At 51.3% G+C, this 14521-nt stretch overlaps 1 protein-coding gene across 1 annotated transcript in view; it reads left to right on the top strand.

Moving 5' to 3' along the window:
- Positions 1 to 14521, top strand: part of LOC144938525 (sodium-dependent lysophosphatidylcholine symporter 1-like) — a 58152-nt gene that overhangs the window by 41683 nt on the left and 1948 nt on the right. The window contains exons 10-13 of the mRNA XM_078866415.1: positions 4321 to 4404; positions 11791 to 11903; positions 12690 to 12833; positions 13526 to 13702. Coding sequence (XP_078722541.1) covers positions 4321 to 4404; positions 11791 to 11903; positions 12690 to 12833; positions 13526 to 13702 — 518 coding nt within the window. The remainder of the gene's footprint in view (positions 1 to 4320; positions 4405 to 11790; positions 11904 to 12689; positions 12834 to 13525; positions 13703 to 14521) is intronic.

The following is a 14521-nucleotide window of genomic DNA, read 5'->3' as shown; positions in this document are numbered from 1 at the left end:
TGCAAAGGGGCAGGTAAATAGCGTTACAACAAGCAATACAGACACGTGATAGTAGTGCAAAATACAAGGTGGGTAAACAAAGCACCCAAAAACATCCAAACTACTACGAAACTATCCCCATCCTACCAGGCAAAGCCTACAGAGGTGTTTGCACATCCTGATGGGGTTCTGTTCTCTCGCTGTTCCTGTCAAACAAATCAAACCACAACTTCGGTCGTCTGTGGCTTTATTCTAAGGCCACGCGGTGTTTTTCTTGACGACTTGTGTCGAGATTCTTTGTTTAATTATTACTACACGCTTTTATTTAACTCACTCTGTCTGTTGTCGTTGTTGTTGTATCCTCAAATCTTGTAACTCAATTTTAACCCACTTCCCAATGTGGTATCGACTGCAAACTTGGTATACTTATGTCATACTGATGACAATACTATATTCTATCATAAAAAAAATACATATTTTTAAACATTATTATTTATATGTTATGTTTCGGCTTGGGTCTAATTGTCCACGGTCAACTGACGTTGGCTGTAATTGCCCACGGTCCCCTTACGTTATGGCAAGCTTCGGGGCCACTTCCTGGAGTCGTGGAGTTCCTCCATTACTCCAGTACATTCATGTTAAAAGCGTGTTTTTAAAAAAGTTTAAAAAATACATATATTATTTTTGTGCCGCTGTCGCGAACTGTTGTAATATCCCCGCCAAAAGCATCGTCAGCATCACCACCGCCACCGTCGCATTGTGAACGTTGGGGGCCGTCCATAAATGACGTCACGCACCTAGGGGGGGGGGTCAGACATTTGTAACGATGTGTCACGAGGAGGGGGGGGTTTGAGAAATGTGACGTCACATCAAAATGCGCAACTTTAAATAAATATAGACAACACTTTCTACTTACTTTTTAATAAATGTTTTCTTATCCAACATCAGAGTGCAGCACCACATTAAATACGCACTACAATGGCAATAGTTTAAAGCGATTTGAAGCATGTTTTTTTTTGGGGGGGCGGGCAGAGCTTTGTGACGTCATATTTTAGGGGGGGGGGGTCTGACTTTTTGTGACGCCGTGTGACGATGTGCGTTGGGCCTTGTGTCGTAGGTTCGATCCCCGACCCTGCTGCCACTGCTGCTGTATATTTGGAGTTGCCACGTCTCTCTCCGTCCGTGGTCGCGTGGATTTCTTTCCCTCTGGGTCCTCCGATTCTTTCTTGCCCTCTCCGTTCAAGAACACTGTGTAACAAACATTGTTGTTTTGTGTTCCTGCGTACTAAGTGTTGTTTTCCAATTGCTTACGCCTCGAAAGTACAGAACATGGCTGTTGTTCCCCAGAAACTTTGCGTTTGTGACCAGCACAGTGATATTTTGAAATGTGCCTATTTTCAATGAGAAAACGCGGTGTGCATGTGTGTCATTCCCTTCACGTAAAGTCCCGCTCACAAAAGCAACGTTTGTGGGAAATAATAGCCATTTTATATACTAAGCAATTAGAAAATAACAAATTTCGATTTTAAGCTTTCATGACTGCAGGGATTCATCATCATAAAAATAAAACATAATAAAATGCAATTCTCACGACGTTTCGGCCACAATGCAAGCAGCCGTCCTCGGGTGAAGAACAGGTCTGTCGGAAAGACATACCTGTTCTTCACCTGAGGACGGCTGCTTGCGTTGTGGCCGAAACGTCGTGAGAATTGTATTTTATAATGTTTTATTATTTTAGAAAATAACACTACCCAGGAACAAAACTCGTGTTAAATAGTGTAATCAACGTTATTTGGCGAAGAGGCTGCTGCTGCTGCTGTACATGTCCACAACGTGACACTACGAATTTTCGTCGAGCTGTCAATTTGTGAGGGCCCACGTGGCGTGTGAGGGTGTTGCCCTCACACGCCACGTGGGCGTTGCCCTCACACGCAGTGACGACTAAACGCAGCTCGAACTTTTCGCCGTGAGTCACTAACGAGAGAACCTTTATCGCATTCCTAGGACCCAACATCGACGGGTCGTTCACACACACACTGCCTGCGGTGTTCCTTCCTCCCCTTCTCTCCTCCCTCCCTCTCTCCCCACATGGTGTTCGCCCTCCCACTCGAGGTGGCGTGATGGAAGGAGCCACCCAATCCCTTCTCGCCCCGTGCGCCTCGCTCGCTCGCTCGCACCACCCCTCCCCGTTCGCTCCACGAGGGGGTTACTCCGAGTCAACGCGACGAGGACACTCCTCCTCGCGTATTCTCGGCACGCACGGCACGCCACGCCACGCAAGGCCACCTACACAAAAAAATTGCAACAAAAATCAGACGCCGATTTCCCCACCCCATCTCACCCACTCGCCCAAGTTCTGCTGCTGTTAGCGAGTAGCACCTACGAAGGCCGGCACGGCACGCGGCCCAACATCATCCTCTGCCACAATGCCTTCATATCCGCCTGCCCGCCATACCTTTCTTCATTATTGACAACTTGCAGCTCAGCACACGGCAGATGCCTGCGCAGTGCGACTCACGACCTCCTCTTGATACCAAGATCCAGGATGGTCATGTCTATGCGCCGCTTCTCGGTGGCAGCCCCAACAGTCTGGAACAATATCCCTCTGCAAATTCGCAGCATCACCTCAATCGCCTCCTTCAAGAGAGACTTAAAAACTCACCTCTACAATCATGCTTTTGAGCGACTCTGAGCTTGGCTCCGCACCTCTGAGTTGCGGCCACTACGTCTGCAAATTTGCACGCGTTACAAATTGAACTATTATTATTATTATCCATCATACAGTTTTTTTTTTAGTTAGATCACGTAAATGTAAATGCGTCGTTCAACCCGCCGTCCACCACCCGACACAGCCAATTAGTCAGGCTCGTCACGTAAATGGAACGCGCCAATGCGTTACCAGTACAGCACAAGCTGGTTGTGTGTTGCAAAGCGACGCTTTGTGTCTGCCGTGACGAATGAAACCGCGTGTGTTTTCAGCGTCCCTTGATTTAGGGCAGAGATGCTCCCCGATCTGCCTATTTTGAAACATCGAGACTTGCCCAGCAAACCGCAACTCGCGTCGAGCGCGGCGGCTGCCTTACGCACGGTGGCGAAAAGAAGTTCAGCGTACCAGTCCCATACGTAGTGGCGTAAAGCGCGTGAGAATTTGGAGAGAAAATAACACGTTTGCGAATGTGCATGCACTTTGGCCGATGATGACACTTCATTCACGTTGAAGTAATTGGCAATGTCACGAATATCGTCATGATTTGGCCAAGATTCGGTTAAAATAGTCGATTATTTTTGTTGTTGTTGTTGTTGTGTCTCGTGTTTTTTTACCGCTTCACTTGTGTTGAATGAAGACAAAAATAATAATGATGATGATGCCCGTCTATTTTGCACAGCTGTGTGTTCGCCCCAGTTGGCCGAGCGTAATATTTGCATATGGTGACTGTCGCAAATCAGTAATACGATGGCGCTTTCACACGCGCGATTTGGCACATCGTTAAAACCCGATTACTCATGCGGTAATCCACCCCTCCAATAAATCAACACGTTACTTCTGTACATGGTCACGATTCGATTCAATAATTAATTCTCCCCCCCCTGCCCCTCACATCTTTGGACCATCTCATCTATTTAAATCAGCTGAAGCCTCTCCCAACCAAATCACGTGGCTTGTGTATATCCACCCCCCACTCTTCATCATTCCCCTGTGATCCGTAGATTTCTCCGTTTAAATCAGCTGAGTCCTCCCCCAAATCACGTGGCTTGTGGGTGACCAACCCCCCCACTCTGAATCCGTGCCCTCTTCCTGCCCGCAGCATCGAGGCCCTTGAACGTCGACGACTGTTCAATTGAACGTCGCTCTGTGGCAGCGTGGAAGGGGAACGTGCTGCCCACTAGTGTCGCCTAGTGGTTCACTCGCTTCAAGGGCACCTCAAGAAGTCGTTGTTGCGACGTGTGCTTCCGCGGACCGTTCTCTAACGCGGGCGTTCTGCTGTGTGAGCGTCAGAGGTCGCAACCAGGTACCCGATACCCATACCCTACCCGATACCCAGCTACCCGTACCCGGCTGGGTACGGGTACCCGTTTGCGACCCTGGTGCGGCCGGGTACGGGTAAGGAATCAAAACCCGTTTGCGACCTCTGCTGTGTGAGCGTTCCGATGTATATACAAACCTTTTTTTTTGCCCATGCAGCTTTTGTCGTGAGCAGGAAAAACTCTGGACCGGTGTCAACTTCAAAGCCTCCAGGACTCCTCGGCGTGCGCCGGGTTTCTGCCGCAGATGAATCTCGAATGGCCCTCGCGCTCCGATCGTCGCTTGACGCGCCGTCGTGTGTGTGTTGTCGTTGGCAGGGCACCGCGGCGCTGTCCATCCCGCTGTGGCAGTGGTTCATGGGAAAGTTCGGCAAGAAGACGGCCGTGTACGTTGGCATGCTGGTAAGTGAGAAACGGCGTGCGACGTCCGTGTCGGCTCGGCTTACTAAAATGCATTCTCTAACCAAGCCGTCATCGTCGGTCATGATTGATCCACTGCTGGATTAAGGCCTGCGCAGGCAACCACCAACTCCCGTGGTCGTGCAACGTCATAATCCACCCAGCACCTGCACATGAACCGATTTTATTGCTCCATCTCCCCCGTGGTGGTCCGCCCGGACGTGTTCTCTTGCTTAGCCCACCGCTCTGTTATTATAATTTTCATGCGTTGACAACATTAATTTACAGCTCCATCTCAATGCACTGCTGGATGAAGGCCTCCCCATCCCGCTTGGGTCTCGCGGGTTGATCGACCATACTTCACCACGCCGGTCAGTCCGCGTTGGTGAATTGTGGGGCTCGGGTATAACATGTGATTTGTTAGGTGAGAAACACTTTTTTGTGTTTAGTTTAAGTTGGCCTTCCCCTCCGCACCTCCGATTGGCACGTTTGTCTACGTACGGTGCGAAAGAAGATCAACCCTACATGCACACAATTAGTCTGTGCTGCTATCATATTGCCTGCGTGACCAAGCGGGCTAAGTTTTGCCCAAAACCTGGGCAGCTGGCCTAAAAAAACTGAAATCGACTCGTGTGTAATCTATTTTATACAGGAAGTGGTCTCGTTTTGCCACCGGCTGATAAATCTCCCGCCTTTTCTCACACCCACAACGATTGTTGACACTCCACATGCATGCACGCACGTGTGTGTATATGCGTTATGAACCACTTTCGCACCGTATGTAGCCCACCGTGCTAATCGGAGGTGCGGGGGAAGAACAACAAACTAAAACACAAAAAAGTGGTTCTAAAGAAATGAGTTTCCAATCTAGATTTGAAAGTGCGTAGCTCCAGTGGCTTGATGATGAGGTGGTGTTGGTGATGATGAGGTGGCGATGGTGATGAGGTAGTGATGATAAGGTGGTGATGGTATGCACGGTGAACTTCTTTCGCACCGCACGCTGCCAACTGTGCTAATCGGAGGTGCGGAGAAGGACCACAAACTAAAACACAAGAAGCAGCCCTCGCCAGCGCACTGCTGTGGCCGTTAAAGTGGCGCACACGCGTTGCTGAAACGACGCGATGTTGAAATTACACGGCGCGCTAACGGCACGCACACACACACACATAGACACACACATAGACACACACGCAGACAAAGACAAAGATTCTCCGTGTAGCCTTAACAGACCGTAGGCGCAAGTGCTGTTAGAGAGCACCTATGAAGGCCTGCACGGCACACGAAGGCAGTGGTTGGCCAGCACCAGGCCCGGCCGCCTTTGTCTCCCCAGTGGCGATGTTTACACACTACACCATGTACTCATTTGATGCTGAGTCGACCTAGGGGAGGCCCATGGCCGGATTCAGATAATCGTCACTGGTGTTGGCCGTGAGCCGTAATCGAACTCGGGTCGACGGGTTCATAGCGCAGCGTAGCGCTAATGGCTACAGTACCGCTCCCCACACACAGACACACAATAATTAATTTACCCAGACGGACTCACGTTTCATTAGCTAAACGTGATACGTGATATCGGGGCAGCCTGTGGGAATTTTGGATCGATGATTCCCATTTGTTTAAGTAGGAAAACCCCTCCACCGGTTTTCGTCTTTCAGGGTCTCTTCAGCAGAGCCTGTGTCCAACCTTTTATTAGGAGTGGAACGATGTTACCCGTCCCCTGGCCGTCCAGAGATTCCACACTTTGATACGATTCCTTTCCGGAGTGGGCTATAACTTTGTATTCTGTTTTCACCGTCTCATTTGTATACTAGTTTTTTTTTCCTCTCGAACGAAGTCGTTAGTAAAATTTTGCTTGGCCGTTTGCATAATTGTAAAATGTGCATACGATTTTCGTCCGTCGGACATAGTCAAACGCTGGGCGTGCAATTCCGTGCGCGCATGGTGAGCATAATCGTTCATTCTACAGTCGATGCATCCTAAAATGGTTCTAATAGTTGAAATTATTTTGTCGTATTTTGGTGTAGTTTGTGCAAACGGCATCTCAAATTGCTGTAGAGTTCGTAACGCGCCAGAACCGGCCCCAGCTGTTGCCCAAGCTCTGTGGCCCTATATTCTGATGATTGGCAAAGTTCTGTGGTCCTGTATTCTGATGTTTGGCCAGCTCCGTGGAAAAAGAAGTGTTGAGTCATAATGACCCGTCGTTTATCCACGAAGAATGATAAATAATCTTTGGAAAAGGAAAGTCCACCCTAAGCAATGATAACTTTTTAAATCGAGGTTACTCTTGGAATATGTGGGCTATTTTTGGGTTTTTCATGATCCTGTTTGAGTATTTGTCCGTTACACTATATCATACATGATTTATTACGACCCAATTTCTACAAAACGCAGCTAGCGCGTCACAGGAGAACAGCCTCTGTGCTCTTGTGTTTTGGCCTCATAGAGAAAAAAACGTGGGCATCAGAGGACACGTGCAGGACACTTCTCAAGAAGTGGATGTTGGCCAAAGGTCTGGACTGGCAGGCAAGGAATGGAATGTCCCCCTCCCCTCCCCCCCGACAGGGACGACAACTGGGGAGATGGAGCAATAAAATCAGTTCTTGCGCAGGTGCTTGGTAGAGTATCATTATTATACCGCAGAGGGAGGTGGCAGTGGCCTGGAGAATGCCTCCCCGTGTAGCCTGTAACAGACTGTTGGTGCGAGTGCTGTTAGCGAGCACCTAACGAAGGCCGGGCACGGCACACGAAGGGGGTGGGTGGCCAGCAACACGCCCGGCCGCCTTTGTCTCCCCAGCGGTGATTTTTAAACGTCCGTATGTTGGACTTATTTCGCACCTCCGATTCGCGCGGTTGGCCACGTGCGGTGCGAAGGAAGTTCAACGTTTCACGCAACGCGTTTACACGGTGTGGCGACGTCAACGCCACTTGGTGGCGAACGGCGGCTGTCGTTGCTGTCACGTGCAGTTGCGTTGATTCGTGCACTGTGACGTGAACCCCATTGATTCGATACCTGGCTACGGATAACGACGTGTCTGTGTGTCTGTGTTCCTGGCCACATCACCCCACCCACTTATGTCCCTTGCTAGCCTTAATAGGTGCTCTCTGACAAGCTCTTGCCCCCCCCCCCATAGCCTGTATTTGGAGACACGGGCGACCATTGCCTTTTTACATCTTTGTTTTTGGAGCGCACGATAACACACGCCTCGCCGTCTATCTCTGCGTGCTTTATCTAAGTAGGCTATGGGGTGGGGTGGGGGGGTTGCGCGTTGATGACATTGCCAGCGTGCGGGTGAAAGTTCGCTGGCGATACGTTGCAGATAATTCCAGCTGTTTGCGGGGACTTCCACGCCACGCGCGCGCGCACACAGACGCAGGTCAATGTTCAGGGACCGATCTGCGCCGGGTCTCCACGTGGCAGAGGCCACTTGCGAAGCGTTTCCCAATATTTGTCCGCGACCACAACAACATCGCCGACGGGGTTATTCCTCGCCGTACGTCCGGGCCAGGGTAACCTTTTGTCATTGGAAGAACTACTCGGACACTTGCGAACACCACGAAGATGTTTTCTTCTTTCTGTGTCAGATGTTTGTTGTACAGCCGAGGGCACACACGCCCGGGTGCACCTCCCGATTAAAAGCGATTGGCCACGTACGGTGGGAACGAAGTCCAACGTGCATACGTAAATAAAGCAAGGCTATTTACTCGGCCGCAAAATACACCCGGCGCAAATGCGCAGTGACGCGTCACGAGAACGGCTAACGGGCGGTGAGAGACGAAACTCGCGTGGCGGTGGCGACCGGGAGAATGAAGGGAATCGGAGAGAGATGGCAGAGTTTTGGAGGGCGCGACCGGACAAGAGCGGCCGAGGAGCAGAGAGAAGATGGATTGGGAGTGAATGGGGTGGGCGGATGGCTGTGGGAAGTGACAGGCTGACAACGATGACGACGGTCGGGAAAGCCTCGCCGAGTCTCGCGACAATTTTTTTCAGGAGGTGCCTCTTGGTAGGTTTTTTTTTGGGTGGAAGTTTTGCGAAATCCGTTTTTTGGCTTGCTGGGTGTCTCCCCGCGGATGTTGAAGGCCGTCCACGTCAGGGAGACAGCCCTACGCAGCCCAGCCCAGCGTCTCTCCTCATGGCGGCACAGTGACACCTGCAGGCTGGGAGTGGCCAGCGTTTTCCTTGCGCAGACGACGAGAAACGAAGGTTGAAAAAATTAACCCGTAAAAACTAAGTTTTTCACTATAAATCCTTTATATGCGTGGCGGCTAGAGTCTTCTCGTCCTCTCGCTTGAGATGACTGCCACCTATGGGTCAGACGATTGCATGGCAACATTAAGCAATTGGTAATTAAATATAATATTTTTGTCCTAAAAAGTGTAAAATTTTGGAAAAAAATTTTCACGAACATTAATTGTCACGCACAACGAGTCTGTGTGGAAAATGTCAGCTCGATTGGATCACGGGAAGTGGGTTAAAAAACGACCGAAAGATTTGCACGGTTGTAAACAAGCAAGCAAGCACGCACGCAAGTGAACTTAATATAAAGGATTTAAAAAATAAGCGGAGGTGTAGGTTTGTTTTACCCTTTCTGGCGATGAAACAGGAGTTGTGTTAAGATTGTCAATCGCCAAACAGACACATGTTGCAAGTAATCAAGTCTGCGTTAACCACACGCAGTCCTTGTGGTGAACATGCAAAACGAACTTGCTCTGATCATAAATGATGCATTGTTTGTGAGACTGATTGCCCTACACCAGAGACACAGCGGCCTTCTTCGTGGCCGAGTTTCACCGCCAGTGTCAGACCAGAGGACAACGCCATGAGGCGGACAGCACAAAGACAATGCCACGCGCGTCAGAGCGTTCATAGTTCGCGGTGAGCAGCTATGAGAACAAAGATTATCCTCCCAGACTTTCTCACGCCTCAATTGCAGTGGTTCTCAACAATTGTCTGGGCTACTGCGTTTGTTTCGACCGAGCAAGCCAACCCAACATGGTTCTGAGAAATAAATCTACGATTAAATGAACATCACTATTTTCACCAATTTGTCCCATTTTGTGAGGTATCCCGAACTCCGCTAGTAACTGCAAAAGCGAATGTCAGAACAACAAAAATAATTAACGGACGCTCTCGCACGCGTGACGATATTTCTCCGCACTCCGTGGTTACTCTTGGAAACCCACATTGTTTACGACCGATGCATCTAGAAAGCTCCTTTATATCCTTCCTGGGTCGCCGTACGGAGTCAAATTGTTACCGCAGTTATTTTATCTTGACAGTGATAATTCACCAACGGCTCCTCACGCGTCAGAGCATTTCACAACATTTCTAATTCGTCTCACGGCATCCCCGGGAGAGGGTGGGGGGTTTACCGGGTACCCGCGGTTGAGAGCCACAATAGATTGGTTGGGCAAGTGCCGTTAGCGAGCGCCTGCGAAGGACCGGCACGGCACAACAGCCGCCACGCTCAGCCCACCTTTGTCTCCCCACGGGCACCCGTTTGAGGCCGAGGCGACCTAGGCGGGGAGGTCCAGGAAACGGTTGGGATAATACCGCCGCTGGCTTTGATCGGCGGTCGTGAGCGGGAATCGAACTGGGGTCGACGGGTTGGTAGTGCAACCCATGATGATTATTTCACCATACTTGACCGTGCTGGTGAGTGCGGGTTGAAGGTTGGGGGCGGGGGGGGGGGGATTTATTTTGCAAATCGTGATGTCACAATGACCCACGTGGGGATGAAGCCCCCCTCTGTCGTCAGACCTCTGAAGCTAAGCAGGGAATTTTGAGCCTGGTTTGTACTTGGCTGGGAGAAACTGCCTGGGAATATTAAAAAAAAACAGGCGCTGTAGGATTCGTGACTGAGGGCAAGGGAGCCTGGCTGTCTGTGCACGCGATGGATTGCTCAATCTATCTGTGCGGAGTTTCACGTGGTGGCTTTCCTCCCACACGAAGCCAAAGTCATTGTTCGTGGAAATCGGCCAAAACGTCCCGATGTGACGAGTTTCTCTCCTGACAACGAGACTCCGTGAGGATTTTCTTCGATAAGGAACAATGCTTTAATGCCTACCCATCTTAAAAAAAAAATAGCATCCTCTAAATGTTAATAACATAACATCACTCCTGCCACCTCCACCCGCCGCCCCCCCCAGCAAAATCCACTGTTGTACTATACTTATATGTGCCCTCCCGCATTGAGCAGAGTGGTCAAAAAATCTCCATGACCCGCACGGCGTGGGAGCGGCCTTCATCCAGCAGTAGATTTACACACAAGCTGTGAATTATTATTTTATTGTTTCATTTTCAGTTCAGCGCGTAGGCTATCGTGTTCTTGCTTTGCATGAAAATATTAAAATACGAATCACGTAGCATCGACAGACAATGAATACCAAAGATTTTGGATTAGAACGGTTGACTTGTATATTTAAAACCGAAACTTAAACGAAAATTAATGTTATACTGCCCCCCGCTGGTTGTGTTGTGGTACTAGGATGTCCGATGTCGGGAACGGTCGTGTAGCGGTTAGCGCTGCGCTACGAATCCGGCAGACCGAGTTCGATTCCTGCTAACGGCCAACACCGGCAACGATTATCTGAACCGGTTCTCCCTAGGTCGACTCGGCCTCAAATGAGTACAAGGTGCGGTGCATACGCATCGCCACTGGGGAGGCAAAGGCGGTCGAGCGTGCTGCCGGCCATCCACCCCCTCGCGTGCGGTTCCTGGCCTTCATAGGTGCTACTCGCTAACGGCACTTGCCCCGACAGCCTGTTAAGCCTGTCCAATGCAGTACAGAGATTCGATTCAGACTCATGGAGTCATTAATTTCTTTTACATTGTGGGTGAACGATAGCACCGCTAAGCGGCTGCGGAGGTGACTTGAACTCGTGACGAACGCCGTCGCGTACGAATTGAAAAGGGCGCTTGCTTTTCCCCGGGTGCTTGACTTCCTAAGACGGTGGCTACGCTGCACCTGGCAGCGAGTGGCGGATCACCGCTCCCCCCCCCCCCCCCCGGCCAGCGCGGTTGTGTGCATGCGGTGCGAAAGAAGTTCAGCGTGCATACGCGCAAATGTTGTGAAGGCTCCACTGTTTGGTGTTCAGGAGGAGCCGTACACCCCCTGGCAGCGCAGCAACAATGTGGACTCCCTCCTACATGAATAACACACCCATTGGTTGCTCGCTAACACCTGAATGTGCACCGCAGAGTGTGTTTGGTGGGGGAGAGCGGGGGAATTACGGCTGGTGATGATGATGATGATTATTCGTTTTTTTGAGAAACTGTCACCCTGTAGGATTAGAGGCTACGTCGACCCGTGGAGGCATCTTCTCACCCGTGTCTCCCCCCTCCCTTGCCTCCTCCTCCCTTCCCCCCCCCCACCGTCTTGCCGTCCACAGTGGATCTTCCCGTTCCTCTGCATCCTCTACTTCATCTCCGATAACCTGGTGGTGGCCTACATTGTGGCCGCCGCGTCGGGGATCAGCGTGGCCGCCGCGTACCTCCTGCCCTGGTAAGCGGTGACCTGAACCAGCTTCACCGTTCCGTTCCGATCGCGTACGTTCGCATCATCGGAACGGGATCGATTCGCGAACGGAACCGGAGAGTGAAAGGCCGCACGGCAGGGGGTAGTGGCACAGTCGTTAGGGTGCGGTCGTGGTCGCCACGGATCTCTGCGGCGAGTACGTTCGAGTGTCAGCGCTACTGCCTCTCTCAATAAAAGCAACGCTAACCGCCTGCGCGTTCATTACATGTTTAGCCTGATTTTAAATGCTGCCAACGCCTTCGCTCGAATGGGACGGTGGTCACGGTGCACTCCACTTGAACACATCGTCAACCGGCACGCTGCACCATGAACACCCCACACGCTGCACCATGAACACCCCACACGCTGCACCATGAATATCCTGCTTGCTGAGAATCCGGATACTCGGACTTAACGAGCTCACAAGCCTCGGCCATAAACCCGTCGACCTGGACTACGAACCCACAAACCTGATTTAACAATCCAACAAACCTGCACCACGTGACCACGAACGCAGGCTGGACCGCAGGTGACGCCGTGAATGGCGTGCATTATGGCTCCCAGAGGCCCGTCGGGAAGGGTGTAACTAACACCTGTTGCGTGGCGATGATCCGCCAACCCTCGTTCGCTGCCTCGACGGGCTCCGGATCACAGCAGCCGCATGCGGCGGTGGCGGCGGTGGCGGCGTATCCACCGCGTGGCCGCCCCGGCGAGAAACGGCACAACGCCGGCCCGGTTTACCCTTCTAACCGTGTGTTTTGTTGTTGTTGTCAGGTCCATGCTGCCGGACGTGGTCGACGATTTCCGCCTGAAATACCCGGACATGAAGGGCATCGAGGCCATCTTCTACTCATTCTACGTCTTCTTCATCAAGTTCGCCTCCGGCGTGTCGCTTGGGGTGTCCACGCTCAGCCTCGAGTGAGTCACCCGCCCGCCCTCACTCGCCCGCCTGCCCGCCGGCTAAAACGAGTACCGCTTTGTGTAATCGGGAAGGCGAGGTTGCGCAAGAGGTGGCGCTCGTGGGCAGGATGCTTCTGCCACCGCGGGCACGTGCGGAGATTGCCGATGCGGTGCAAGGAAACGATTGCACATTTCGCGTGACCGAGCAACTCTGAGGGCACGGAATAGCGTTGCGGTTCACGGACGTAATCGAAAGGGGCAGCTTGTGATGGGTGGGACTCGGTGCAGGAGGGGAGGAGGAGGTGGTGAGCTCACCGAGACGGGCGTAGCAGTGGCACCCAGAGGGGTCGGCGACCGAGGGCGGAAGAGAAGACCAAAAGCCGGACGGTGGTGCCGGTGACTGGTCCCGTGAGGACGTTTCGACTGTCTACGCGAGCGAGGGTTTACACGAAGGCAAATCTGGCGGCAGTGGTGACGGGAATTTGCGGCCCTTTGTAGAGCGTCAATTGTGTTAGCGGGGGGAAGACGCAGAGCCGGTATTTATGATTCTTAGCAGACTTTGGAGACAATTGGCAGACACCGGAGTCTGTGCTCAGAACCCGGCAACCCCGGATTCAGTTTGCGGCCGGGGACGGAACCCAAGTCGCGAGCTTTCTCACGACGGTGCTAACCGCGGCGCCGTCTGTCCGTCCGCCCGCCCGCCGGCTCAGGTTCGCGGGCTATGTGACGAACGCGTGCGAGCAACCGCCGACCGTGTCGCTGACGCTGAAGCTGCTCGTGGTGCCCATCCCCATCCTCCTCATCGTCCTCGGCCTCCTCATCTTCCGGACGTACCCCATCGACGAGGCGCGACGCAAGCGCAACAGCGAGGAGCTGTTGAAGCAGAGGTAGGCCCGAACCGTTTTTTGCGTCTCCCTTTCGGCCGTCGGTCGGTCGGTCTGTCTGTCGTCATCACTCGTCTCGCTGGCGTTTTGTCACCTGCTCTCAGGTTTTTTTCGGGTAAAGTCACGTAGGTAAAAAATAAAATTAATAATAGAAACAAAATAAAATAATAAATCATTATTTTATAATAAATCATTATTTGATTTTGTTTAGGTTTTTTCGGTAAAGTCACGTAGGTAAAAAAATAAAATGAATAAATGTAATAATAAAAATAAAATAATAAAAATCACGACGTTTCGGAGGCAACACAAGTCTCCGTCATCAGGTGGGACCGTCACAGCCAGATTTACTGCCTCAAGTGAGGCAGAGATTCCAAGATACAAGTTCTTAAATACAAGTTAAGGGGGAGGAGGGGGGGGGGCTTATCTGAATGTGGTAGCCAATGAATGGAACGTATTGGGAGGGGGGGGGCTAAGAGAGAACAAAAGGTGTACATGCACCTGTTGGTGCACATGCTAGAAGAGAGCGAAAATGCCCATGTTGTTTTACCCAGTGTTGGCTGACAATCAAATACAAAAAAGGAGAGTACTGTTAAACGCCGGGGATGTTAACACTCGGTAAAGTAAAATAGTTTTGTCACCTCCCAGTCTGCGTTCTGGCCGAGCGAGCAACGCCATGGTTGGTGATAACCACAATTCATTGGGATTTCCTCGTTTTATCCAGGAGAGGCTACGCTGAGTGTCCTACCACCGCTCTGCCACGTTGGGTGTTTCATTCCGAAGATGTGTCCAGCCAATGAATGATGACGAATTGTTGTTTATCAT

This window comes from Lampetra fluviatilis, chromosome 22, assembly GCF_964198595.1.
Source record: "Lampetra fluviatilis chromosome 22, kcLamFluv1.1, whole genome shotgun sequence".
Lineage (NCBI taxonomy): Eukaryota > Metazoa > Chordata > Hyperoartia > Petromyzontiformes > Petromyzontidae > Lampetra > Lampetra fluviatilis.
This window is presented reverse-complemented; position numbering and strand designations above follow the sequence as displayed.